At 40.0% G+C, this 27,354-nt stretch overlaps 2 protein-coding genes across 4 annotated transcripts in view; one reads left to right on the top strand and one right to left on the bottom strand.

Annotated features, from left to right (window-relative positions):
- Window positions 1-2,439, bottom strand: part of SLK (STE20 like kinase) — a 51,754-nt gene extending 49,315 nt beyond the window's left edge. For all 3 annotated transcript variants that reach the window (XM_056351039.1, XM_056351040.1, XM_056351038.1), the window contains exon 1: window positions 1,967-2,439. In XM_056351039.1, the coding sequence (XP_056207014.1) occupies window positions 1,967-2,116 (150 nt within the window). In that variant the 5' untranslated portion in view covers window positions 2,117-2,439. The remainder of the gene's footprint in view (window positions 1-1,966) is intronic.
- A 610-nt stretch (window positions 2,440-3,049) lies between these two features.
- Window positions 3,050-27,354, top strand: part of STN1 (STN1 subunit of CST complex) — a 46,023-nt gene continuing 21,718 nt past the window's right edge. The window contains exons 1-3 of the mRNA XM_056351042.1: window positions 3,050-3,118; window positions 19,186-19,338; window positions 23,931-24,026. Of these exons, the coding sequence (XP_056207017.1) occupies window positions 19,206-19,338; window positions 23,931-24,026 (229 nt within the window). The 5' untranslated portion in view covers window positions 3,050-3,118; window positions 19,186-19,205. The remainder of the gene's footprint in view (window positions 3,119-19,185; window positions 19,339-23,930; window positions 24,027-27,354) is intronic.

Consider the following 27,354-nt stretch of genomic DNA (forward strand, 5'->3'; position numbering starts at 1 on the left):
ACACACCTTTGCTTTCAGAACAGTTTCTTGCCAAGCACACTTCTACACAGGAATAGAAGTACAGTTACTGTGCATGTGTAATCCTGTGTCTCAGACTAGATGGAAACAAAATGACTGCTGCTGAATACATGCAGTAGGAGACTTCTAAAGTGGGATTTTTTTTCCAGTGATACTAGTACCTGCTCATTACCACATGTGCTATGTTCACCACATTTACCAGTGTAACTGCAAGTGTAATTCTAACTACAATTTTTTAAATAGGATTTAGTTTTGAAAAATTAAATTTCAACAGTTAACACTGTCATTTCACATTCAGAAATATATCTCAAAGTGAAAAATCACAAAGTACACTGAAACGCTACATTTACCAGTTGTCTTGCTCACACCTTCCTCTACAGACCACTGCTAATACAGACGTGCCTACAGATAAACATGAAGTGAGAAGAGGTTTGTGGATGGGAGGGGAAATGCATGTGGGGGAGGAGGAGATGGTTTATATTTAGTATTGTACCTTTGAGGCTTCCCCAGTCATCTCTATAGGACAGAACATTACATTCACAAAAAGGGAATCAAAACTCCACTATGAAGTTTAAATAAACATCAGTACTCTGCAAATGCTGTTAGAGACAACATTATGTTTTTATAGTTGCCAAGCTTTATGATCTAGCAACTCCAGACATATTTCTCAGTCATTATGATAAGAAAAAAAAATCTCTGGTCTTCCACACTGACATCAGAACCAACAACAAAATAATCTAGATGCTTTTAAAATAGAACACTGACACAAATTCCAAGGGTGAACCCCCCCACACATCTAGCATTCTGAACTAACTATGGCATTTTTGTTGAAATTTACAAACAGGTAACACCACAGTACAGTAACATCTAAAATAACTTTATCAAAAATAGCACAGGTTTCATGAACACCCAGACTTTATAAACTCTCAAATGCAGTACTCTAAATATAAATGTTTCTTGCCTAAATAAGTTCTCAGAAACACTGTAAATCCTATTCTTTCTCATACCATTTTTTCCAGTCTCGAAAACCTGCTCCAGACACTCAATTCATGTCAGTTGCCCAACTCCCTCATGCTTATCCTTTATGATGTTTTTCCCACACTATCCCTAAACCAAATGTAGAGCATTAATGCTCATTCAGAATGGGAAAAGTAGCTAGAGATTCGTCTGAAAGCTACAGTCTTGTCAAACACTTAGCAGTGCTGTAACTACATCATTGTACTCTACTCTGCTTGATGACTTCCAGATAAGCATCCTTAAAAATAGTACTTATACCAGTATACTTCGAGATTTAAAGATCAAACAATTGGGACGAGTTAGGAGATCCAACACAGGAACTCCGCCACGTAAAGAAAGCCAAGATAACACAACTATTTGATTCAACTCCACATGGAAGGAGACAGAATGCCCATTAGAAGTGACACGAACTCGGCCCTAAAAACTAAGCACAGGGCACACAAGTCAATTTTACTGTTCGTTGGCTTCCTTCCGTACCGGAACTTTAAAAAAAAAAATAATATGGGAACTTCACACCTAAGAAAATACAGCCTTTGTATGGTTAGAAGCCGTACTGTCCACGAGTCCAAAAAACTCCAAACAGAGAAGCCAGCGACTCTGCAGCGGGCAGGGTGGAGCAGAAGGCGGGACAATGACCTAATAGGTCTTTTCTATCTTTAGTTTCATGAGCCGCCGCGGAGCAGAGGCGGCCGGGCCACGCCGAGCACCGGGCCAGCCGCGGCACCGGGCGCTGGGGGGGCGGCAGGTGGGCGCCGCGCTGACCGGCCTGGCGCCGTCCTGCGGCAGCCGTGTGCTCGCAGCCCGTACCCCAGGCGACGGAGCTTACAGCCAGGCACGGTTCACACGGCGCCGAGCTCCGAAGCGATCGCACCAGTCGGGTTTTAGCTACGAGCAACACTGCGAGCGATTCGAGCTGCCCGCTCCCCCTTACCTTGAACACTTTACCGAAAGCACCATCTCCCAGCTCTCCTATAATTTCCCAGAACTCCTCAGGGTTCAAGTCCCTCTTGACGTGCTCGTACTGTTTCTTCTTCTTCTCACCACCCAGCTTGAAGATCTTCCGAAAGTTGAAGAAAGACATTTTTCCTCCTGCCGAGGGCGGCCGACCTCCAGGCGGCCGGGCGGCTGGAGGGGGCGGGCGGCGGCTGGCGGTGCCCCCTCAGCCCGCCGTGACCATCCGGAGCGGGCGGTCCTGCCGGGCGCGATCCCCACGGGGCCCAAGGAAAGTCCTCACGCCGCTGGGAAGCCGTCACCGCCGGGCGCTGAGGGGAACCAGCACCCCGAGATCCCCCCGGAGCCCCCCGCAGGGGCCGGGCCCTCGATGCCGGCCGCGTCGGTCCTCTCCCGCGACGGTCCCGGCGGTCCCTGCCTACTCGGCCGGGCCGGTGGCCATCGCGTCAGCAACAAGTGCCGGGCTCCCTCCCCGGGGCGGGCGGGGCGCAGGACGGAGCCCGAGGAGCGGGGGGGCGGCGGGACGGCGGCTCCCGCTGGACGGGGACGGCGGCTGCGCGCCGGGCGGGGGGAGCGGCCACCCGGCTGCCCGCCGAGGGCGCTCCCGCCGCGGAGAAGGGGGCGGATGTGGGAAGGGGGCTGCCCCACTCCCGGCTCCCAGCCGGTGGCCTCCCGCAGCGGGGCCCCGCGACGTTCCGGGATGGCAGAGCGGAGACAGGCGGCGTTCACCCCCGGTCTCTCCCTCCCTCTCGCTCTCTTTCTCCCGCTCGCTCCCCCACCCTCTCACGGAGCGGGACCGGGCGGCACCGTTTCCTGCGGGGCGGGGCTGCGCCTCCCCCCACACTCCTCCTCCTCCGCCCGCAGCCGGCGCGTGCGCGCGCCCCGTGCCCCCGCCCCTCTTCCCGCGCTCCCGGAACCGCCTCGCGCCCCGGCCGCCGCCGCCCCGCGCCAGCGCACGCGCGCCCCTGCCCCCGCCATGCGCATGCGCCACACCGACACTCGACACCCCCCTCCGCGCGCCACTACCCCCCACCGGTTCGTCGCCGGCAAAGGCGGGGAAGAGGCGGGGCCTTCCATTACGTCACGCGCGGTGGCGGCGCGAACCAATAGCAGCGCGCCGAGCCTCCGGCGGGTAAGTTGGTGCCTGGCCCGCAGGTGGGGGGGCTCTCTCCCGCCTCTCCCCGGGGCCTGGCCAGCAGCGGGCCCTCCTCAGTTTATTCCCTTTTTCCTTGGGAGTAGGCTGCGTACTCGCAGCTGGGGGGAGAAGGAAGTGACTTTTCCCTTTTGTCCTCTGGTAGCCGTTATGGGAGGGGCTGTGTGGAAAAGGGAGCCTTCGGCTCCTGCTGAGTTGCTTATCCTGAAGGACGCCTTGTTCCTTTATTTACGGTCAGCTGTCCCGCGTAGGGAAGGTCTCCTCAGTCCTGTGGTAAATTGAGGGGAGAGCTCCTTTTCAGGGCCGGCTGGGGATCTTGAGCTCCTCTTTTCAGTAGACTCCCTCCTCCGCCCACGGTGTTCCCAGGTGCGGTGTGGGAGCTGCAGGGCTGAGAGGCTCTCTTGGTCTGCCAGGAGCCTTGTGGTGCCTCTCGGAGGGTTTGGGCTTGGGAGTGGCTCTCTGAGGAAGCTGTTGGCAGAAGGTGGCAATGCTGGAAGACCTTTTTTTGTGGGCCAGTGCTGTTCCTAGACCTGCCACTGGTTTGTCACAGCATTCAGTCGTGGCAGGGTGTGAGGTTAACACGCCACACGTGTTTGCTCGCATCTTGTGAGATACCATCAGTGGGACGGGCTGGAGTTTCCCTACCTCACAACGTCTTCCCACAAGGGATTCTTTCATCAGCCTGGCATATGATAGTGTTTTAATAGTTGTGTTGTTTATATGCCACCAAACGTGTGGTATGTCTTCACGTGAAAGCGGTAAGGGGCAATTAGCAGGCATCTTGGAGGTAAGGTTTAGGCTGACAGGAGGCAGGAATGCCATCCGTCTTGCAGTTAAGGCAACGATGTGAGACCTAAGAGGGATCTGACAATGAGTCCAATGCTTAGTGAAAATCGTGTGGTGCCTTATCCTTACATGCACCTGAGTGCCTGAAGTTAACATTAGCATTATAAGCTTCTAAAGATAAAGCCTCTGGTGTGTATCATTTTTCAGATCATTTTATTAGCATGACAGTAGTTTGCTGTCTAAGGAGGGTAGTCTATGTGTAAACTTAGTAATGATGAGGCATTGAGATGCACCAGTTGTGGGGATTATATGGCAGCCTCACAGTCTCCTTGAAATGAGCGTGACTGAAAGGGATTTCAGCAAAGGACTTGTCTAATAGTACAGGTGTTTGTAGTAATGAAGACTAGAAGAGTGGTTCAGAAGGAAGTAGGGGCACAGAAGTAGCCTGGAAGTGAACTTTGCGTCATGTGTTAACGGTGGTTTTTTTTAGCTGAAGGATGCTGGGGTAGAAGCATTTAAAGAATATGTTGGCGTATGTTGAGTAATTAGTGGTGCTAATAGTATTAGTGTACAGGAACACACTACACTGTGCTGGGTGCTGTCCTGCCACAGAACAAGGAGATGGTCCCTGCCACAACAAGTTACTGAATCAAACAAAAATTTTGTGTTGTGAGTTGTTTTCTTTGATTTGTATAAAATCACTTTCAAGAGTAGTACTACTCTATGCATAGAGAACTTTTCAGATACTCTTGCTAACCTGATAGCAGTCCTGACCTGTAATAATCAGCATTGGTTAATTTAGAAATGAACCTGGCCTTTGTGGTTCCTTTGTTCCAACACCTTGGACACAGAATGTAAAACTTTTGGGGAGGGTGTTAAAGCTGAGAGTGTTCGTGTGTTTAACAGTAATACCAAAAAACAACTGCAATCCAAATGAGATGTTTACCTTTATCCTCTATGATCTGCCTGGCTGGCTGTACCGATTAACTTAATTTGCAGGTTTCATGCAGATAGTTTAGATTAAATACAATAACAAAGAATGTGATTGATAAGGTTTCTCCAGTGTTACCAGCAGCAATTTAGCTTGTGGAATCTTAATATTTTTTTTTTCCCCCCTCTCCCTAACACCTTTTTTTGTGTGTGTGTGTGTGTGCACCCCTTCAGGTGGGATGATAGCTTTAATTTGAACATTAAAATACAATGATAACTTTAATGATAATTTTCATTTCTTTTTTAAATTGATTATTTTTATTTTTATCTTTCTTTCTCTTGGATAAAAAGTGCTTTGGGACTAATTTCCATCTGTTTATTTGAACTGATTAATTGATAAAGGATGGAGGAAAAAAAGGAATCCAAAGCCGTAGCATGAAATCCTTGCATCTAGGCAGGATTAGCTTTTCTTTAGCCTCAGCGTTAATGTCATAGGGCAGCAGGGAGAGTGATGGGTGGGGATGTATGTCAGAGTTTGTAATAATAACTGGAAATAAATACAAAACTAAAAGAAAATTTCTTGAGCTATATGTGAACAAATGTAGCTGAGCTGAGCTTGCTGCCTTAATAAGGCTGGCTGGCAGTAAGTGCAGAGGGATACTAGGGGCTGTTTTTTTCTCAGCTGTATTGATAAATGAACTTTTGACTGTAAACAGTTCACATACAGCATCTATATAATGTATTGGTTTGCTTTGAATGTATGTGTGTGATAAAACAGGTTCACTCAGACCAGAACAGGGACAGTAGTGTCATTCTACCAATGACTAAATGTTAGCAGGTACTACAGATGCATTGCTTTAGACTTTTACAAAGATAATCTTCCTGTTCCATAGAGCTTTTAATTCATGTATGTTGAAGATATGAAATGAAAAGCTGGCACAAGAAAAGAGCAATTAATATAGGGATAAAAGTTTTGCTTTTAACTCTTTTGCACTCTTTAACAACCAGTTCAAGATAAAAAACATTTTATCTGAAAGGAAAACTGTACCTCGGTCTCAATTTTCCCCTTTTTCTTACACTTTAGATTTACACCTTGCTACTCAATCCTAAAAATAAACTCTGTAAGGTGAAGGTTAAGTGCTAGTAGCAAATCCTTCCCAATTTGCATTGACTTTCTGGTATAGAGGAGATTGTATGAAGTGTGATTTTTTTGTTTGTTTGTGTTTTTTTGTTTGGAGAGGGTTTGTGCTTTGTTTGGTTTTGTTTTTGTTTTTTTTTTTTCTCTTAGTAGCAGGAGTTTTTAGCAACTGTAAATGTTTCTAAATGGTGAGGGTAAAAAGGTAAAAGTGAGTTATAAGTACATTAAAATTCTCTTTCAGGAATTTAATGCAATGCATTTTGAAAATTCAGTACTTCCTTAAAATGTCAGAGTAAAGATGTTAAAGAACTATTTTGGTCGTGCATCAAATATACTGACTTAAAAATAGGTGTAACTCTTTACTGCAATCTTTTTTATCTGTCTGAGATTTAGAAGTCTCCTTTATGCTTTCTGCTGCTTAATATTGCCATCCTTTCCCATTGACATCGTTGCTTACACTTGCTGCTGTTCCTAATTCCCTCTGTCTTCTACTCCTGTTTCATTTACACTGTTTTGCATCAGTTTGTCTTCATTGAAAATAAACACTTGCTTCAGAAATTTAATTTGAAACATGTTCTTCACAGCATATATTGCCCTTTCACTACAGTCCTACATCCTGTCTTCAGTTCTTCCAAAATATTTAATGGTATACTTTTATATTGTCTTGAATTTCTGTCCACCCACACTTTCACTGATCTCCTCCAATCTTCTTTCTGACGTTTGAGTTGAGTGAACTCTCTAAGGTCACTCTAAGGTCACAGGTGGCTTGTTTGTGGTTGAATCTGAGGTATTATTCTCATTTCATCCATCTTAGTCTGTCACCTTTGGCACTCAGCACTGTCCCTTCTGTTTTCTTATGTATGTGTTTTCATTGATATTTTCCAATTATATGGTGGTGTTTTCCACAAACCATCACTCCCACTCTGTTCTGTTTCCAAAGTTATGTTTTCTGCTGTATTGGACTCATTTCAGTTCTAAGCACCACTGTAAATTCTAGATCCTTCTAGTTAACACCCTACTTTCCTTTTTAACTTTGTCCTCTTTGCATTCTTGGTTTTTGCTAAGAACTTGTGTGTCCAGCTTCAGTATCTGAAGTTATTTCCAAAAGCTGTCTTGCTTTCCGCTGAATCTGACTCCTTTTTCCTTGGAGTTCAGGATTTTATGGAATTAAATTCTAATACTTCACCTTGTACCATCATAGCTTAACTAACTTTCCTCAGTCCTTCAGGCTTTATGAAAAAATTTTGGTGACTGTCCTGTACCTGACGTTTTTCTCCCTTCTCCCATTCATCATCAGTTATCTTTCCTCCTACTGTTGTAAATGTGTTGCCTCCTCATAGGAGCACCTCAATTCAGTGGATTTTTAAAAACCATGGTGTTTTCAGTCTCTTCCAATCTTGTATATTGACCTTAAAGATATTCCTTTTCTTCCCTCTGATATTTCAGTCTTCTTTGTGTACATGCCAAGTTTTTAACTTTATGTTCTTTTTCTGTGACCCCTCTACACTTGTTGTGCTGTACCTGACTCCTGTGACCTAATGCTCTAATTAGTGGTGGGAAGTACAGAGGAGCTAGTAGTACTTAATAACCTGTGTTTATGACAAGGCAAAAAAGGAAATACAAAAGGGGGCTAAAAAAGATACTTTTATTTCTTTAGGGTGTAGGAGGATAGCCTAAAAGGCTTTACGTTTTCCTCCAAGGAGAATCAAGTCATGTTACCCGTTTGCTGGAAGCCTTGGGAGGGGAGACCATATTGTATATAGCACTCTTGAAAGTTCTTCTATTAAATGTACAGTTGATAGATCTGTAGCTTAAAGACTTGTATTTCTGTTCTGCATTTCAAATTTAAAGCTATATTAACAAAGGAGGAAAAAAGAGACTCGGTTTTGTGCTCTGTATTTTATGAGCCTTTCTGATATGAGTAACAGGAATAGTTCAGTCATATATAATACAAACAGGAAAAAATTATAGTACCAGAGGTTAGATGTTCAAGAGCTTGCCCACGTTTCATTAGCCAGAATCAATGCTCAGGATGCTATAAATAACCTGGAAAATATACATTGCATGAGGTGGGTTTTTTGGGGGTGGGGTTTTTTTTGTTTTGTTTTTTTTTTTTAATGCATACTGTAGGACCAGTTAATCGAAGAATTGCCATAGAAACATGTGGCATTTGGAAGCTTCAGCATATAAGGGTATTACTTAATGTTTGCAGTAAGAAAACAGAGTGTAAAAATGTTTAGGAGTAAGATTGATCTAATTTTGACTTCAGAAAAATCTGTGTTTAGTCAAAATTGGTTTAGATTTTTCAGTAGTCGGTGGGAAAAGGTATCTTCAGAGGGCAGTTTACTCTTTCCTATTGTAGATACTTATCTTTATCACACAGTATTTAACTGTATGAGGTGAGTTGTCGTGGAAACATGTGATGGGGTTTGTTCTTCCTACCTATGGAAATACCATTGCCAGTGGAACTCTTGGAGTGCAGTTCTCTTGATATCAGGCAACACCTCTGGGAACGATGACAGAGCAAATATGAAAGTTGTCAAATTACCTGAATGCTTCCAAAGAAACTGACGATGCTTTATTGAATAGGCTTTATCTGAAATCCAATGCCAGAAGAAAAAGCAGTCATAAAATCAAAAAATACAGGAATCCTGAATAAGGATCAGATATTTCAACAAATAGTACAAGAGTATTTCTTGGAAACATATCAGGTCAAAGGCATTCAAGCTTTAATTTGTTAACTTCAATGAAGTTATTACAAAAAAGAAATATGTTTTTCTATCACTTCCAGTTAGCCTTCAAGAAAACCATCTTCACGACATATTTAGAAACTTAGTCATATATGATTGGAGGGGAAAGTTGTGATTTTATACTTGAGTGAGAAGCAAACCTCAGATTTAGTGGAGTGTCAACAACAACTAAACTTACATGGCTGATTCTCTCTATTGATTAACTGACTAATGCAATTAAAAACTTCAGGTCCTCATTCATGATAAAATTTTTCCAGAAGACTGGACATTTTGGTCTGTATTTAACTGAAAAACTTCCTTTATAGGAATGTTCAGGTAATACTAAAATATTGAGCTGCATTAGTGTGTAGCTGCATTTTTTTAATATGGTAGTTCGTCTAAAAAACTCTTTCTCTCCATGTCTTGATGACTATAATAATTTTTCACAGAACCACACATGAATAAGTCTATGTAGAGTATTTATTTCTTTTAAAATAATATAGGAATGAATTACTACTACTCTTTGTTATAATGCTGTATTCTTTCTAACAATTTTAATAATCTGAAATTATGTTTCATTTAAAGTTAAATGTATTTGATCAAAGCTGTAAATGAACACAAGGCAAAGTATTTAAAACTTGCAGAGCCCTCTCCATCTGATGGCTATTAGAAGTTTTAGTTAAGTCACATGAAAGCATGTATTACAAATGCTTCACCATGTTTGTCTTTCCTCCAGATGGTAATTAGACCTTTTCCTCTTGCATAGCAGTCATGAGCTGATTTGCTCTTTTTGTTTGTGGCTTTCAAATTTGCATTAGTTCACATAGCAGCTAGGATTAGAAATTTATTAAGGGATAAAGATAGCTTTGCATCTCAGTATTGCATTCAGTCAATACTGGCACAAAAAATGTCTGAACAAAACCCCCGCAAGTATTGCTGCTTTTCTTGCTGCAAATCCTGAATTTCTTCCTCTGTTTGCCAGGAACCTTTTTTGCCAGAATGGCCATTGTGTCTCTTATGAGTCTGATCAGCTCTGGAATCTTGGGACTGAATAACTTGTTCTGTAATATGAAAATGAGTTATTTTTAAATCTGTTTTTTATTATGGCTGGCCAACCAGCCAGCAAACCCAGTCCTGGTTATGGGGTAAGCATAAGCAGAAAGTTTATTATATCTTCTACAACTATTATTAAAAATATACCATACTGAAAAGTAGGGAACATCTTGCGGACAGACACACACGCACACACATAAAAAAGGACAATCTGACAAAAAGATAGCACTGAAAACTACTGACTCTTTAGTAATATCCCAAAGAGAGACTTTGCAGTGGGATAACATTGGAGACGTGTCTACTAGCAAAAAGGGGAAATAACATTTGGAATGTTAGATACCAACTGTTTATTAATGCAAAGCTAAACTTTAAAATATAAACTGATTTTATGGAGAAAACAGCAGTTTTTCATTGAAAGATCTTATTTTTATATTACAACCATGTTTCAAACAGTTTCTGTATGTATAATGTTCTTCTCTTTTTACCTAGATTTTTATAAGCAATTGTGTAATTCTCATTTTTGAGGCAAAAGAATAGTTTACTGTGTGTTGTAAGGTAGAATTTGGATTTATGTAGGATCTCTTCTTGGTACAGCAGCAATGTGTGGAGCTGTAATAATGTGTTAATTGTTAAGGCAAACAGCAGCTATTGTGTGTTAAACAATAGTATATGCAAACTTCGGGCACTAGGACCTGCTTATAAGAAAACAGAGTATTGTGATGTGATGCGCTTTTTGTCTTGAGTACTCTAGAATATTTTTTTTTGATAGAAAAGACATTTAATCTAACATCTAATCTGTAAAATTATGTATTAGATTATACCGCACAATATTTATGGATTACGACGGAAAAGCCCATTACATTAAGTGGACTGAATTTTCTGTAGCAGAAAATAAAATTACCTATAGGAAAAATAATTCCCGTGGCTTCTGGCTGAGCTACAATATATTTTTCTGGATGCAGTATACAGGAGTGCCTTGCTTTCAGAAGCATGAGATAGGGAGTGGCATCTATTCAGATGCAGCTAAGGAGACACTTAAATCTGTTTACAAAAGGCTGTTGGTTTGTTTTTGGGCTTTTTTTTACATATGAAGAAGTTGGAAATAGTAGTGACTTCATTATATTAGCTGTGACAGTGATTCATGTAGGGAATGTAAGAAGTTGCAGCCACAGTCATTGGTGAAGTATTTTCTTTCAAGAATCTTAATAGTATTATGTTCATTTGTTGCCTTCCTGTTTTAAAGGCGAGCAAAAATCATCATTAGCAAAGTCTAGCCTTCTTCACTCCATAGAAAGCAAGCCATTAAGAAGATTCTCATGTCTCAGGACAGGTATTCCTGAACAGTTTTGGTCTGTTCTGTATCAGTCCTGTAGCAGCTCTCAGTGATGAGATTTTGGACAGACCTCAGAGGGAGCATCTGTAAGATCCTCATTATTTCAGAACGTCCTCAGAGAATTACAAAAATTGCTAACCCAAAAGTTAATAGAGGACAAAGTCTCTGGATTTTTAACAACTCCTAATAGAATTTAGTAGCTGAAGATAAGGGATGATGAGCCAGCTTTTGAAGAAACTGCTCTTCAGATTATTCAAAGTTCATAGAATGCAGTGTAAGAGATTGTGCAGAACAATTTGTCTTAAGAAATCAACAAATTATGCACCTTCTTGGTTTTGTAGGTCAGAGCAGCCTGGGTGTGACCAAAATCCTGTGATTGATTTCAAGTATAAAAGTTCTAGTCCTCAGAAAGGAGACACAGTTATTAAAGAAATTTAGAGAATGTCAGGCTGTGATTTGTACCATTTTTGATACAAAAACCCTCATCCTTTTGATACTTTTCCTAGATGTTGGCTGAGAGGACCTTTGTGAGGAGCATTAGAAAAGCGTAAGAAAAGCTTTGTTCTTATGTGGGATGATAGTCCAAACTTCCTTCAGGAAAAAAAAGGATACTGTAATAATGTATATAGTCTCAATTCTTTTTTTTCTGCTGCCTTTAATTTTGCACAGGTTTGTCTTTTGGAATGTCTAAACCTTTTTCTACAAAAGTGCCTTCAGACAGGAAGCATGATGAGTCTTTATTTGGAGGAGAAATAAATAATTTTGTGTAAAGCATAAAAAATCCCAACCAAACAAGGAACAAACGCAGCCAGTCTAGAAATGGAGATCAGTGTCAAGCCAACTATATGTGTTTTTCTAAGAACAGTAAGTTGGGGCTCAACCTTCCAAAAGAGCTCAAAATGAGTTATGCTCACAAAATGTATGATTGTCCTAGTTGGATCTGAGGCTTCGAAAAAATTCTGATTTGAGTTATTTTGTATATACCAACAACAGTGCTATTTGGACACCGTGTTTCAAGCACAGCCTCACAGTGTTCTGATGTAGTTAAAAGGTTCACTTGTATAGCAAGGAAAAATTTAAATTGATTTCAGAACGTTAAGCAGGTCCGTCATAATCTAATGTTTTGGTGTGTACTGGGAATATTTTGAAAACTTTATTACAACTGTGTACCTAGACCAAATGGTAGGTTAATTATTTTGAAGTCTCTGGTTGTAATGGAGTGTTGTGTTGTGCTGTGAATATTCGTATAAATTCTGATCTCATTCCAGAGGCTGTTTTAATTTACACCAGATGCATAAACTAATTTGAAGGGGAGGGAGAGAAATGGACAGGAAAACTTGTCTCTAGAAATTGAGTCAGCATTGTTGTGGAGTTCACAGGCCAAACAGCTTCAGAAAACTTTTAACCAATGCTTGCCACTTCTACCCAAATTTCTGAAAATTTAAAATGCTCATTCAAGAAGTGGCACTAAATTTATTTTATACTGCTATACCAAAGTAGGAAAGCTAGCTGTGTTGCCTTAAGCTGGGGTGAATTGCGTTTTATTTTCTCTGCTCTGTTAGTTGACTTGAATGAGTTAATACTCCATTATGTTGGATCAGTAAATTACATGTATCTATAACAACAAAAAAAAGAGTCCTTTGCCAAGAACCTGTTTGCTACTAAAGAATCCATACTGCTGTTTTTCCAAGCAGCAAACTTACTTATAAGAAATAATTTAGGTTTAGTTTTGTTTGTTTTTATTTCACACTAATAACTGAGAACCTTCTTTACCAGTGAAAGAATGTCCTTTCAGCAGCTCAGCTCTTTCTGGTGACACTGTGGGTGATTAAGAGCTTTCAGAGAGAATTAATCATCTTCATAGACTTCCTCCTGCCCTCACTCGAGACAGATTAGAGAATTAGTTGAAGAATGTGCTTCAGCCTGATTATCCAATAGCTTTAAAATATATATAGCAAGTGAAGCTTTCTGAATATCAGAGTGACTACTGCTACCTTACTTACGGTGAGCTTACATCTGTCTGTGACAAACATATAGAGCTAGTTTACTGGTCTGTTGAGTGGTTTGCTGATTTCTTGATACATAGGAAAATATCTTGTGACTAATACATGGGACAAGGATCAGAAGTAGCTACTTCTACTGTTTATTTCATTGCACACTTCCTTCTAGGTTTTCCAGAATCATGCTTTTGGAAAATTGGGTGCCAAAACATAGTTACAAATTTAACTTGCATATAAACCAAATTGTGATGCCAAAGAAGGCACCCTAGAGCTGCAAGCTTTGTCCCCCTTCCTCCCAAGACTGTTTATGTTGGAGAAGCCTGTCTGTCTGGTCTCCTGCAGCCACATGCACCTGTCCAGGAGGATTTCTAGGCAGTGCTCTGGAAAGGAAAAAACAGAGAGGGAAATACATTACAAGTTATGACATGGAGACATCAACTTCACTGGAAGACTATTACACAGTAGTGGTGTCAGTTTCTTGAAAAAACAAGGCACTTTTTTTTTCCTCCTATCTATATCCTGATTATTATAGGCATTGTGGGCAATACCATTTGATGTTGATGATAGATTCCCTACTGACTAAAGTTTGTGACGATGGGTCTTTTGTCTTGCACCATCTTCCCTTGCCGGGGGAAGTGTACTGTAATATAATCTAATATCTATGTCTAAAAGACATATGATGTTTAAAATTTCAAGCAGTATCTTTAAGAAAAATTCTGTAATTCTTTTTGGTAAATGTGTTATCTCAGGAGGTTAGAAAAATGTTAACACTTGTACAAGTCACATCTCAGGAACTGCTAAACTTCTGGAAGTACAGAGGAGTTCTAGTTCTCTTTATTTCAAAACAATTATTTTAAATTGGAATTGTAGTTGCCTTGTATGTAAGACCTACAAGACATGCAGTGCCCTTACTGATGCTTGTTGCAGCATGTAGCATCTGAACTTACAGGACTTTGCATGAGCAGCAGCAGAAGGTAGTTTATTATGAAAGACTAAAAGTGCATACCCTACCTTGATTTTTAATAGAATCATCAGGTAGGAAGTGTATCCAAACTGACATTATCTTAGGGTTTGATAGTTTTCAAACAGCTGTAAAGTTGGTATCATCTTTTCAGGAGCCTTTTTTCTCCTTCAGCAATGTATTTTGGTCTCAGTGATGTATTTTGGTATTGTCACTGTTGTTGAAAACTTTCTTTTAATTATGTATTTGTAAAAAGTCCATGGGTGAGTTTTGTTTTTAGAATCTATTCCATGTTGTTTGTAACCAAAGGCTTTACTTTCAAGCTCACTAAGATCTACTTGTATAATAAGATACTGGGTTTGTTTGTTTTTAATTTAAAATGTTTTATGTGGCCTTGGGTAATTAAAACCACCATATTTAATTAAAGAAATGTTTTTAGCTTTATCAGGCTGGAATTGCTTCTGCTGATCATGAAGAATTGAATAACAGTCATTTTTCACGTAAGGGTGTTGACTGAAACACATATGAGTTCAATTCAGATGAGAGAGTTTGTTACAAAATCCAGCTGTTGACTCTGCTCCTCTTTCCACAAGTTGCTTTCTCTGTGGCAGGGATGGCTGACCCATGAAGCAGTTCTTTAACAGCCACAGTTTGTAGCCTGATTTATTCAAGTAAACCAATGGTGACTTTACATTGTTTTAATGCACTGGGTTGGCAGGTCTTACACAGGAAGCAGCTCCTCAGCTGTTAAATCATCAGCACTACTATAGAAGAGTGAATGCCTGGTAGGATGTTTAAGCTGCCTATATTGGTGGGTAAATATTCTCTGCTTCTGCTTCACAGCTGACTTGAGAATCTTTACAGTGGTCTGCTAGTAGTTGCAGACAACTGCTGGCAAGATACATTTTCAATGGCTCCAAACGATTCATCTTGAACTAAGAATTTTCTCCAAGAGCTGTGGTTGTTAATCACAGTTGGAGAAAAGATTACAGGAAACGTTAAAACAGATACTCTTCTTCAGAGTTTTCCTTTCACTGGGATTGGAAGACCACCAATTCTTAATCATTTACCATTTTTTAAAAAGATACAAGGTGAACACAGGAAGAGGAGTCAAGAAGTTTATTGGCCAGATTGGGTGTTAAATGGGGAACTATTCTAACAAGGCTACCAGGTAGATTGCTTGGGAGGGAAGAAAGAAAATGGGCTTGGTTTTGGGTGGTGGCAGTGTTGGGAAGGCTGCCAATTTTCCTTGGTTTCCCTTCTTTCCCTTTTAGGATAATACCTTGCTGAGCTCACAAGATAACTCTGAGGCTTATGGACTTGGTTTAATTCTCAGTACAGTCAGGAAAGCTGTCATTGATAGCTGTAGGTGAAAGAGACAACCTTATTTTAACAGGTTAATAAATTGATGCTTTTTGTTTATTTGTACTTAGATAACTACTCTGTAAACTTTAGATTTTTGCCTTTGAAACAGAGTTGTTTTCCCAAGAAGTGGTCCACATAGCAGAACTTAATTTTATTTTTGCCTTTATAACCATTCTTTGGAGTTATTTTATACAGAGGTCAAAATAGAATACAGATATCTTATAAACTTATGGACCAGATGCTTCTCTTGCCTTTTTTCTCTCCTGCGGCAGGATTGAATTCCTTGCACTACAGCAAATGTAAGGTCATTACGCTGCATTTAAAATAAGTTGCAGAAAGGGATGACCTTTTGCTAGGACTCTGTATTGTTTGTATTGCTAAGCCTTATCACTGTCTTTTAGCAAAAGCTAGTTTAATCCTTAAACATTTGTACGTATAATATCTGTTAAGAATTGTCTCGTTAGCTATCTGTGTTCTCACTGATGATAATGCTGTGCATCCCCACAATGCCTGCTATTTGCCCCTTGGATCTTCATTGTACAGGGTAGCTGTTATCTTCCTTGCAGATAGCATATCACCAATGGTTCCAGTTAAGAGCTGGAAACACTTCTGGCATAATGGCAAGTTCCACTTTTGCCAGGATGACTCACTAATTAATTAACCCCTGGGATATTGTGCCTGGGATGTAGAGGCTTCCTGTGCCAATTTAAGAAAATGTTATGGGAAAATACTATTATATAGCAAAAGAAAAATTGATTGGAAGAATTTTATCTGCCTTGTAAGAATTGTGTTTTCTAATACTATCAATCTGCCTGAAACAAGCTTGGAAACTAACTGAAAAATAGGTACTTTGGAAAGGGTTGCTTCTCTGACTTAATATCTTCCTTTGCTATAGGAGCACAAAGACCACTGCTATTAACACCATGAGAAAACTAAACTGGTAATAGGAGTGTGTGGAGGCAAGCAGTCCAGGAAGCAGTAAATATCTTTTCCTCCCAGTAGGCCACAAGCTTTTGGCTTTAAACAGGTCATTGTTCAAATGTGGCTACCGACTGGCTACTTAGGAGGGAAGAAGAGAAGATGGGCTTGGTTTTGGGTAGTGGCAGGGGTTGGGAGGGCTCTTGGGACCATGAAGCGGGAAGGGGAGGCTGCGCTGCAGAATGCTCTTCGTATGCCTGTCAGACAGTGTCGAAAGTCAGTGGGTGGCTGCAGTACGGTTTCACTGTTCCAGCCTGGTGTGGATGGAGTGTCTGTAAGTCATGACTTCAGATTTGTCCTGTGGACTTGGGGAAATCTTGTGATGCCTTCATAGCACTGGGAGTGTGATTTACTTTTTGTCAAGACCTGGGAGCTAGAAGAAGCTCCAGAATTTGATATTTGACTTCCAGTAGTTACTTAGAGAGAAAAAGAGGTTTTGCTGCAGAAATCCTTCTCCCTTCAGGACAGGGAAGCAGTAAAAGATTTGGGGAGATGTTTCATTGAGGCTAGAGGTGTTGTTTGGACTTCTGGCTATCGATCTGTTAACAGTTGGGCATTTCAGGCTTGATAGCTGTTTACACACCAAAATGCAGGTATTTTTAATCTCCAGTGACACTGCTTCATTGATTTCCCCTCAGATGTACACAGGTGCAGGGGTGACTTCTGCTTTTTACTCCAATGAGTGGCTTTTTACACACAGTACAAGAAGTTACATGCTTGTTACCCAGTTCTCTCTTTTTGGCTTGTTATCTCAGTCTGCCATCTGTCTAAGAGAAAAGACTGTGCGGAGCTGTGACAGAATCTGTAACCATGAGGAGTTCAGTTGGGAGGCGTGGTGCAGAACGGAATATTACTTTGTATAAAAGATGATCTTGGCAAACAAGGCTCTGCCTGTATCCATGTTTCTTGTCAGGGGAAAAGTGCCACTAAAAGTGAATAGTTGGGGACTGCAGCACCATTAAGGACAAAACTATATCTTGAAAGTTCCTGTTTGTGGATGGGAGGCAGGATGACACTGACCAGCAGTGGTTTTCTTTTTTCCACCCAATTATCTGTTAACCTTGATTGAGTATAGTGTGTATGTTTATCAATTGATGTGTAGATTCTCATTCGACATGACCTTTTGTTGGGCTAAATGTATTTTTCAACTTTGTACTAGACACTGCAAACAAAAAGAGGGATGAGGAAGACTAATATTGTTATGAAAATCATCATGCTAAGTAAAATACAGGTTCAAGCTATGTGTGTGCTTGGGAAAGTTTATGGTCTAAATTTGACATAGACTATAGCAAGCACTGGAGAACTGCCATATGGAGGAATAGCAGCTTTATATTATTAAGATCGTACAGTTAACAGCTTAGTTTATAAATTTCTGCTGAGCGATGCCTGCAGTTCAGCAGCAGAAAAAGCATGCTTCATGGGGAGGCTTGAGTGAGAAACGGATGGTGAGACATTTGAGTAGACATTGCCTGTGCAAAAGGGATATATTGGGAAAAGCTGCCTGTAGTGGGGAGACAGACATAAATTGGGGTGTAAAGAAAACTAAATAGTTTGTTACTTGAAGGTGAAGTGATGGGTGGAACTGACTAAATCAAGTATTTTCAACATCTCACAAAACAAATGACCAGTCTAAGGAAGGTTGAAATATCACTAACCATGTGTTGTTTTTTAAAAAAATAATTTTTAAAAATTGGAAATTAATATAGTTGTCATCTGCAGTTCTTTTCCCAGTTTAGATGTCAGCAATGCTGTAGCATGTAGTGCTACACTCTTTTCCTGCCTCAAATTAAACATTAAGTGTGAAAACAGAAATCATGCAAAATGCGAGCTCTGTTGTTTCTTGAAGAAGCAAGATGCTCTCGTGATATTCAAGGTGTGCTGCCTCCACATCCGTAGCTGGAAGTGTCTCCTGAGGACTACAGAGATCACTGGCAACCTGTAGCAGGGAGCTGCTCCCTCTCAGGAGACTGTAGCTGCCAAATCTCAGCCCTATTACACACTATTCAATATCAGTCCGCTTTGCCCTGCAGCTCTAAGTGGCTGACACCCCTTCAAGGGTGACCTGCAGAGCTTTAAACAATTTAGCTATCCATACAGGAGAAGCTAATAAGTATATTCAGCTTCCAAATCTCTACAAAGTTCCTTCCTGAATTGAGTGTTGGGGTTTTTGACATTAGCTCTGTGATAAGCAAAGAATTGGCCGTGGTAATGGCAGAAGATAGCAGACATTAAACAGGGAAATCTGAAGCAGTAAAAGGGGAAAGTAATAATTACAAAGTTACTGGAGAAGGTATGCCCAAAACAAGAAGGGCTGACTGGCTTTGTCTTGTATAAAATAAGCCTCCCACACCACTGCAATAAAGCACAGGATGAACAGTGAGGAGAATTATTTTATGGAAGGAAAAGAGAATGAGAGGGGAGAAAAGTAACTGAACAGAAAGTAACCAATTATTATCCCGCAATCCTGCTCTTCTAAAGAAGTGTTTATTTGGTTCTCTATTTATGGCTCCACAGAGGAGAAATCCCTGAAATTCTATTACATTTGAAGGAGCTGGGCAAAATGCTGTTGCTGTCCTGTCTCAGTACTTAAGAGTAAATCATCAGTATTGATACTTTGAATATTTCATGTAGTGACACAAGGATAACATTGTATTATTAGATAAGTTCCTTTGTGTCTTCATCAGCTCTGCTGGTTATTGTGTATGAAATCACAAGCTATTTTTTCATTCGGTTGGAACATGTGAACAACTCTTACAGGTTCTTCTGTGTTCAGGTTTTGAGTGTGGGTTTTGAATGCAGTCTGAAATCAGGAAGTATGAAGAAGAGACACCTTCTCTGCACTGGGGGATGGATCCTGTATTTTCTGCATTTGCAAGACTCTATATTAAAGATATAAAAGAAATGAGAGAATCTAAACAAGTGCCAGGTATGTACTTATATGTGCTGATTACGATGCACACAGAATTATAATAGATTTATGTTGTGCTTTTTATCAAGGGATTACAGGATGCTTCACAAAACCCAGTAATTTTCCATGCCCCTAAGCTAAGTGACATTAGTATCTTTAACAGTTCTAAGAACATCAGGTTGCACTTGAAGTACATGTGAAAAATAAAATGTGTGTCTCCTGATGTCTTTTTTCCTCTCATATATATGATACAGAACCTCTTTTACATTACCGTAATGTGTTCCCTCTGCATGGTAGTACTTGTTATATTCTGATAAAGTTAATTCTAAAAATGCTGGTCCTTTCTGGACATGTGTGTTATATCTTTCTACAGTCTCTACAACATCTGAGAAGGATTTTATGCCTTTTTGCAAAATTTTGACAGTTGATGATGTTTGGTGTATGTGTTTTGCTTCTTCCTATGGATATTAATATATTGTAAAACAGATACAGGTTTTGTCTGCTTGATTTCTAGATATGATAAATGTATGACATTCTTCATACATTTGAACAACCATATTGTAAATTCTGGCATCTGTGCTGAATCTTATACTACACCTTTTATTTCCTAACCATTGTTGGAAACTGTATACTTTGCAGTCTGTTTCCTGCTGGTCTTCAGCCAATATCAACCATGTGTCTGTCTAAAGGAACACGGGTCTGACCTTGAATTTCTGTTTTCACTAAAAAGACTTCAAATAGACCGCAGTATGTTTTCTGCTGTAGAAGCATTCACTTCTCCAAATTGAAGCTTGATAAGGTGCAACATTATCAGGGAGGAACCCAAAAAATTTAGAATTAATGAGGAAAAGAAGTAAACCCTAAGCAGAGTATGTGGTTTCGGTTTGGTTTTGGTGTTTTATTTGAGTGTTTTCTTCTTTTTCCTCCACAGAGACAAAGTACATCTGTTTGGCTCTTTGAATATGTTCTGCCTTGTAGGTTTCGTTATTCACTTATTTTTCTTTAACAGCAAGGCTAACCAAAGCGCTATTCTTGCAGAAATGAAGGACTGGTGGTTTTTTTGCTCTAATCATAATCATTTTTATGTACATAGAGACTTCACAAACTGCAAAGCCCAGTATATATACTTGTTTGTTATTTAACATGATGGGAAATTTTTGTCTTAAATCCATTGCAAGAATTAGGCTAGAGTCTGTTGTTGATGCTTGCACTAGAGTGAGTAGTACTTAGAGGTCTTTTTAAAGTGTGAAGTCTTATAGAAGTACTGGTATAGCAAATGCATCTGGTAAAAAATGTTCCTGCTTAAATTGGAGACATTTTAATTGTTTTCAAACAAAATACAAAGCACTTCTATGTCAGCAGAATAGGGTTGTAGTTTGGATGCAAAAATGTATTAAAAAGAATTAAACTTATAAACATCAACAAGCATCTCACAAGAGCAGGAAGAGTCCTAGAAAGCACCATCCCGCTCTCTTTTTTTCTTGCCTCTAAATTACCTTAATTTCCCTTTTCACTTCCCTTTCTATTCATTTCCTTCAGTGTGTTGTCTTCTGTGTCAGGAACTTCCAGTTTTGTTGTTGCTTTTTTTTTTTTTCTTTGCCTAAGTTGATTGTAAGGAAGCGTCAAGATCTGTCATGTCAAGATACCAGCCTTTAAAGTTGGTGCATGTGAGTTTTCTCTGCTTCCTGTGCATCTGGTGTTCTGCACAGCTAGGCTTGCTTACAATCCCGTATAATTTTCTAAACCAGACTTTAAAGAATAAAATGAAATTTCATAGAACAAACATCCTGAATTTTGTTCATTCTCCTGGTGCTGTATATATACCAAACCAGACATTTTTCAGCATATCTTATTTACTGGCAACAAATGGTAGCACAACAGAAACACTTAAAAAGTATCTTTTGGGGAAGGAAGAAGGTAGGTGTTTGCTGTCAGTATTTCCTGCCTTTAATGGATTTGTTGAAAACCAGCTGAAGCTAAGTATATGATTGGCTATAAATCAGTCATTAAGTAACGGTAATTAAGAATGAATGAGTGCAAAACAAAAGGGTTGTAACTAGGAGGAATGGAAAGAAACACAGACTGAATGTCAGGAAAAACATCCTTAGAGTGAGATTTGCTAAACAGTAGTGCAGCCTTCCCAGGAAAAAGGTGGGATGCCCTTTACTGGGATTGTTTGTATCCTGACTGTACAGATTGCCAGGAATTTACTGTACACAACGGTCTTGCATTGGCCCTAAGGAAATGGACTGAATGACCTAGTAAGTTTTTTCTTTCCATTTTTATGCGTTAGAATTTGATGCCACAATGACTAATCCCTTAAAACATCACAGAGGAAAGCAATAAACCTGGCCAATTACTCCACTGCTATAAATGTTGACAAGAAGACTGGAAAACCTCCCAGATAAAAACAGCAATTGTGTTGTCTTAGAGACCTTGAAATGAGAGTGGGTGTCAAGCTCGCAAACTTGGTTGTAACACATAATCATATCATGGAAATGAGCTTTTCTCAGAGTTAATCATGCACCACTGCATTGTAACAGCTTATCACCAAATGAAGGAAGCTACAAATAGCCTGAAAGAAGGTAATAATAATTAAAGCCGTGGCAAACAGCTCGGTGCTCTGTAATGCTGGTAAAGATATGACCAGAACTTGCCCTAGAGAGCTTTATATCTATAGCCCCCTATACTGCTGCTGTGGCTTCCTGTTGTGGTAACAAGCATATTAATGTAAGTGTCATTTGCTGGGTTACTGGGAGTAACCATTGACTGAATGTGCTTGCACATAGCTTCAAATATTTAGTGTATTTGTATTGCTACCAATATGAACGTAATTTGAATAAGCAAGCTAGCAGGAGAAACAATTTACACCTTGAAATCGTCAAGTTCAACAACTACTAATGTAAATATGATTTCATCTTTCAAATTAGTTCAGGTAGTTTCTCAGAGAGTAAGGGTGGAGTCCCATGTGAATTTATGGGGATGGAGAGAACTGGATTTATCTGGTCTCTGTCACTTGCCAAAACTCGGTTTACTAACTGGGAGATGAACATAATAACATGTTGCTTGTTTGCACAGTCAGGAGCTTGGAGTCTCTGCTCCACTGACTTACCCTGAAACTGACCCAGACCTTCTTTTATAGAGGTTTTGTAAGGCTTAGTGAATAATTATATACACTGGGAACATCTCCATTGAGGGTTTCTATAGCAGTGTTTACTGGTGTCCTGGTAAATGGAATGAGAGAAAGGTGGACAGACCTGCTAACCATTCTCTACACCAGACCTGAGCAGTGACTGCACGATTATTATAGCCAGCTCTAAGATGACAGTGATAGATGCATCCTCAAAACATTGCAGTGGATTTTTTTATGAACAAAATTACTGTTTATTAGCTGCTTGGTTGATCACTTGTGATTTCTTCTGAAAGTTTTGGGGTTTTGTCTGTCTTATGTGAAGAAAGTTAATTCCAAGCTCATTGAAGGCTAGCAGCTATGTAGGACAAGTTATTCTTGGATTTAGGTTTTGATTTTTTTTTTCTTTTAATACAGAACATTTTTCTGACTCCCTTGCTGCAGTGTTTCTCTTTCCTTTTGTAAGAATAAAACTTGTCACAGTCTATGGAGGCAAATGTTCCTTTCCGAGTCTCTTGAGTTACCTAGTTTTTAGAAGACAATTATTGAACATCCCAGATGGCATGTTTCAGTAAAGTAGCAGTATTTGAAAACTGAAGAAAACACATTGACTGAAAATTAGCTAGCCCAGGATATGTCTGGAGCTTGTTGCCTTATTACCCTGCTAGTGGACTGTGAAGCTTCAGTTTATCATTCTTACATTGGTGTTTGTTAACATTTGTTACTCTCCTAAAAGGAATTGCAGCATGTGGCAACCTCAGTGCTGTCAAAGTCCACTGGGCTCTGATTTTTCCCTGTTTCCTGGACATGTTTTTATGTGTTATTCTTATTAAAGTCGTATTTATAGATGCACAGAGATAGTTTTGAAGGGATGGTTTTCGAACACGTTATTTCAGAAACTGAAGTTCAAGATGCTGTCCATAATGACTGCATAGTGTACTCTGCTATCTGAGGGATGTTTCTCTCCCCTGCTTCCTGTGGCTCCTGTTCTTTTAGAAATGAAAGACAGAATTATGTTAGTTTTCCTTTTGACTGCTTTGCCTTAATCAGGATAGCTGCATTGTGAGAAGCTCAAACTACTTCTGTTGTGTTCTATTATTTATTCTGAAGCCTGATGAAGATGGGGAAAAAACAAATAAACAAAAAAACCCCCACCAAAACCAAATCAAAATGAAACAACAAAACAAAACAACCCTAGAAAACCCCTAATGACTGCAGCAAACTGTTTTTCAGATGCAAATGTGCAAGAAAACAAGAGGTTAATAAAGTTCTGACACTCTACAAAAGCAAGCTTCTGGTATCCTAAGTAGAGTTGGTAGTTCTTCCTTCTGGTGTTACCTACCAGTTGTCACTGATCCAGGCATTGTCAAGTTTAAGATATCAGTAAAAACCATACTTTCTTACATATTTACTGTATGTGACTATGTAAAGTAAGATGTTGAAAAAATAGTTATGCTTACCAAGAATGTTCTTTGTCTAGGTATATTCTTTTATAACGGACATCCAATAAGACAGGTGGATGTTGTCGGGATAGTGGTTCAAATGAGAGAGCGAGATGCCTTTTATAGTTGTGGAGGTAAGAAAAGTTTCTTTCTTTCTTCTTGCACTTACTGGTCTTCTAACTTTAGTTACCATTAGAGCTTAAAGGTTGCCTTATTTGATCATTGTCTGTTCTTGAAACTACTGTGCTCTTATCTCTGCAGTTAAGGTTATTTAGCAAACTTACAGAAGCTATGGGTTTATGTCCACTTCAAAAGCAGAGAAGCAAACAGTTAAAACAGAGTAACTGATTCACTTGGGGTTATCTAGCAACTCTTGATTTTGGGTATTGCTTTGCCACTGGACTCCATCTTCCTCTGAGAGAGATATATATATATATATGCATGCAATTCCTTTGTTCAGATATAAACAGATTTAACGGTGCCTGCAAATAGAAGTCACTTCTTCATTTTTTTTGAACATTAGAAATCCGTTTTGACTTGTATGTTTTGTCGTATCTTGAGCCAGCTTTTAATAGCAGTTAGGAGCTTGTTTATATTTAGATGCGTAAGAGTCTTAGCAAATCTAACTCAAGCATTGTAGTACCAGTCCTTGCCAACACCAGCTGGGAGTTATCTCTTCCCTATTACTTTTTCCAGTATTCACACTATTTTATTAACATGGCAACATCTGATTGTCATTCTGTTCAGCTGATTTTTTTCTTCTGGTGAAAAAGCAGAGTGAAGTAGTGGTGATGTGGCAAGTTTCAAAAGGTGAGGGAGGTCATCTCACAGTAGGAAGGGTGAGCCAAATGCATAGATCCTGTCAAAACACTTGATGGACTCATGTCCAGTATCTTTCTCTGACATGGGTTTCTGTCTGATGGAGGTAAGTCACAGAGCACCTCTTATTACCCAATTCCCTCACTTAGAAAATCGAGTCGGCAACATCCCCCTGACTCATAGGAGTATTGTGAAGGTACAGCTGATAGCTTAACCAGGTCCCAGCTTCCACAACACCTGCAGTTGCATCATACTGCTGCAGAGTCCCATTAACTGCTACTGCATGTAGCATACCCGGCACTTGGTGCAGCTGCTTGGAGTTGACTCTGTGCTCTATAGAAATGTCCCTGTAAGTTTCTTAGAGTGGATATTTTCTAGATTTTTTTTTTTTAAGTCTAACTTTTGGATGCTTGTTATTACCCTGCCATTATGCTAAATAATGGACAGTAAATATTTCAAAACACAAGTTTCTCTGGCACTTGAAGTAGCACAGGCTAAACAAGTACCTGAGTTAAGAGGCGGAGATGTGATTGATGATGTAATGAAGTGTTGAAATGCAAATTGAACGTCAGCTATTATTCTTTTATTGCACTAGTATGCAAATGTAGTTATGACTTCAGGAGAACAGAGGAAGATAGAATCAAAATGACAAAGGCAAAACCAATTCTATGGGCAAGGGTTTCCCACACTGCTCTCAGCATTAGTTCAAATGTAAACTTGCTAGAAATGTTTGATTGGGGCAGAAAATGGAGGAACAGAAATAAAAAGAAACTGCAGAGTAGTGGAATTAAGGCCTTAGTGTGAGATCAGCCGACCTTTCGGTGAGCCTGGCTTCCTGCTGTCCTTTCACATCCAACTCCACTCTTTGTTCCAGCAGTTCCTGGTTTGAGCTTTCAGGCTACCTGCCAGGGTGCCCCTCCCCAGCCTGCCCTCTCTTTCAGGCAGGCTGACTCCACCTGCGTAAAACCGAACTTCTTAGACTGTTTCCTGCTTGTAACTTCTTGCATCTCTCAGTTCAACAGACTCTGCTTGGTGAGTCACAGAGCAGGCATTTTGTCGGAGCGTTGCACAGTGCTCAGTACCTGCTCACTTACCATCTGTTTAAAAGTGACTTAAAAAGCAGTTCCCCCTTTGTACTTTTTCTCTGATGGAGAACTGAAATGCCTGTGTTGCTGCTGCTGTGTCCCTCCCTCGTTTCTTACCTGTCTACAGAATACACACTGCTCATTTTAAGAGAATCTTAGGTCCTCTCTGTGCCGAAATCCGTACAGCCAGAACTGGTGACAAAATAATAATTGCAAAAGAGAGTAATTGGACCCTTTCCTGGCTTAAAAAATAAATAGATAAATTACATGCTGTGTAAAACCTGGTTTTGACATTTTTTTGATTGTTTATTGCTATTATTATTTATTATTATGATCAATTAGGATAAGGATATCTAATTCAAGTGTGGCCTCGAACAAGCTCATATTTTAGCTAATGCACCTTTCTGACCTTTTTTTTCCTATTTTTTTATTTTTAACAAAACCAAACATCACATGTGGTTTTCCTTATACTCCAGGACTCTTTTGAAAGGCTGAAAAGCACTTGCCTTAAAAACAAATGAAAAAATTCTTACCAGGATCTCGTAGGCTCACACAGGCCCTACAAGAACCATACCCTTTTTTATCATAAAGAAATAAAAATGAATACAAATATCTCATTTATCAGGTAGCTTTGAGAGTGCTTCCCCTTAAATAGTTAATATAAGAGCAAAAAAACCCCAAACCCAAACAAACAAAACACAAAAACCCAAAAACAAAACTCACAAAAAACTAAACAAAAGTTTAAACCCAAAGAGATGAGGAAGGGTGGCACAGGAAGTTTTCAAAAGCTTGAAGACCCCTTGTGTGCATTTAAAATAGATTAACATTCTTCTGTCTAATTAGAATACAATTGCAAGGGTTCTCATTCATCTGTGCTTCAGGAGTTCGTTGTCTGCTTTTATTTATCAATTGGGAAAACTGTTTCAGAGCTGTGTGCTAGTAGATTCCCTGGGTAGTCATGATCAGGTCAATCTCTCTGGGACTCCATTTTCAGCTGTTACACTGATGAGGAGGAGTCTGGCCTCCTAATCCTTCAGTCTTGCTTGTTTTGTTGCTAAGCCCTTCTTAGGAAGCATATCTGTCACAGTTGGTGCAACAACCAGTTGCAAGCTGGAACATCTAGAAGTTGCAATAATGTAACAAGTGAAATGTCATCTGCCTTCTTTCTCACTGCCATTGCTGGCTTGCATGAATGGCTTGGCATGATATATGGAGGCTCCTGATTCCTGCTGAAATAGGTGCTTTTTGTCTATACCAAGGAGAGGAAATCCTACCAGCTAGATCATTATTTATGCTCTGGTACAAAAATAAAGCTGCTGAAATAGTTGCAGACACAGCAGCTCAAAAGGGTTATAGCAGTGAGATGAACACGCTTTTGTGATGGCATTTGGAATTGCCTGCATCTTCTAAATGCTGTATGTTTGTTATTAGGGATGTGCAGCTAAGCTACTAGGAAACAAGAAGGCAAGACAATTATTTGAAATTGGACAGCCCCCCACCCAAACAGGGAGATTGTTTCAAAACACATGAGACAATAAAAAAGTATTTTGCTTTGATG

The sequence above is a fragment of the Falco biarmicus genome, chromosome 9 (assembly GCF_023638135.1).
Source record: "Falco biarmicus isolate bFalBia1 chromosome 9, bFalBia1.pri, whole genome shotgun sequence".
Taxonomy (NCBI): Eukaryota; Metazoa; Chordata; class Aves; order Falconiformes; family Falconidae; genus Falco; species Falco biarmicus.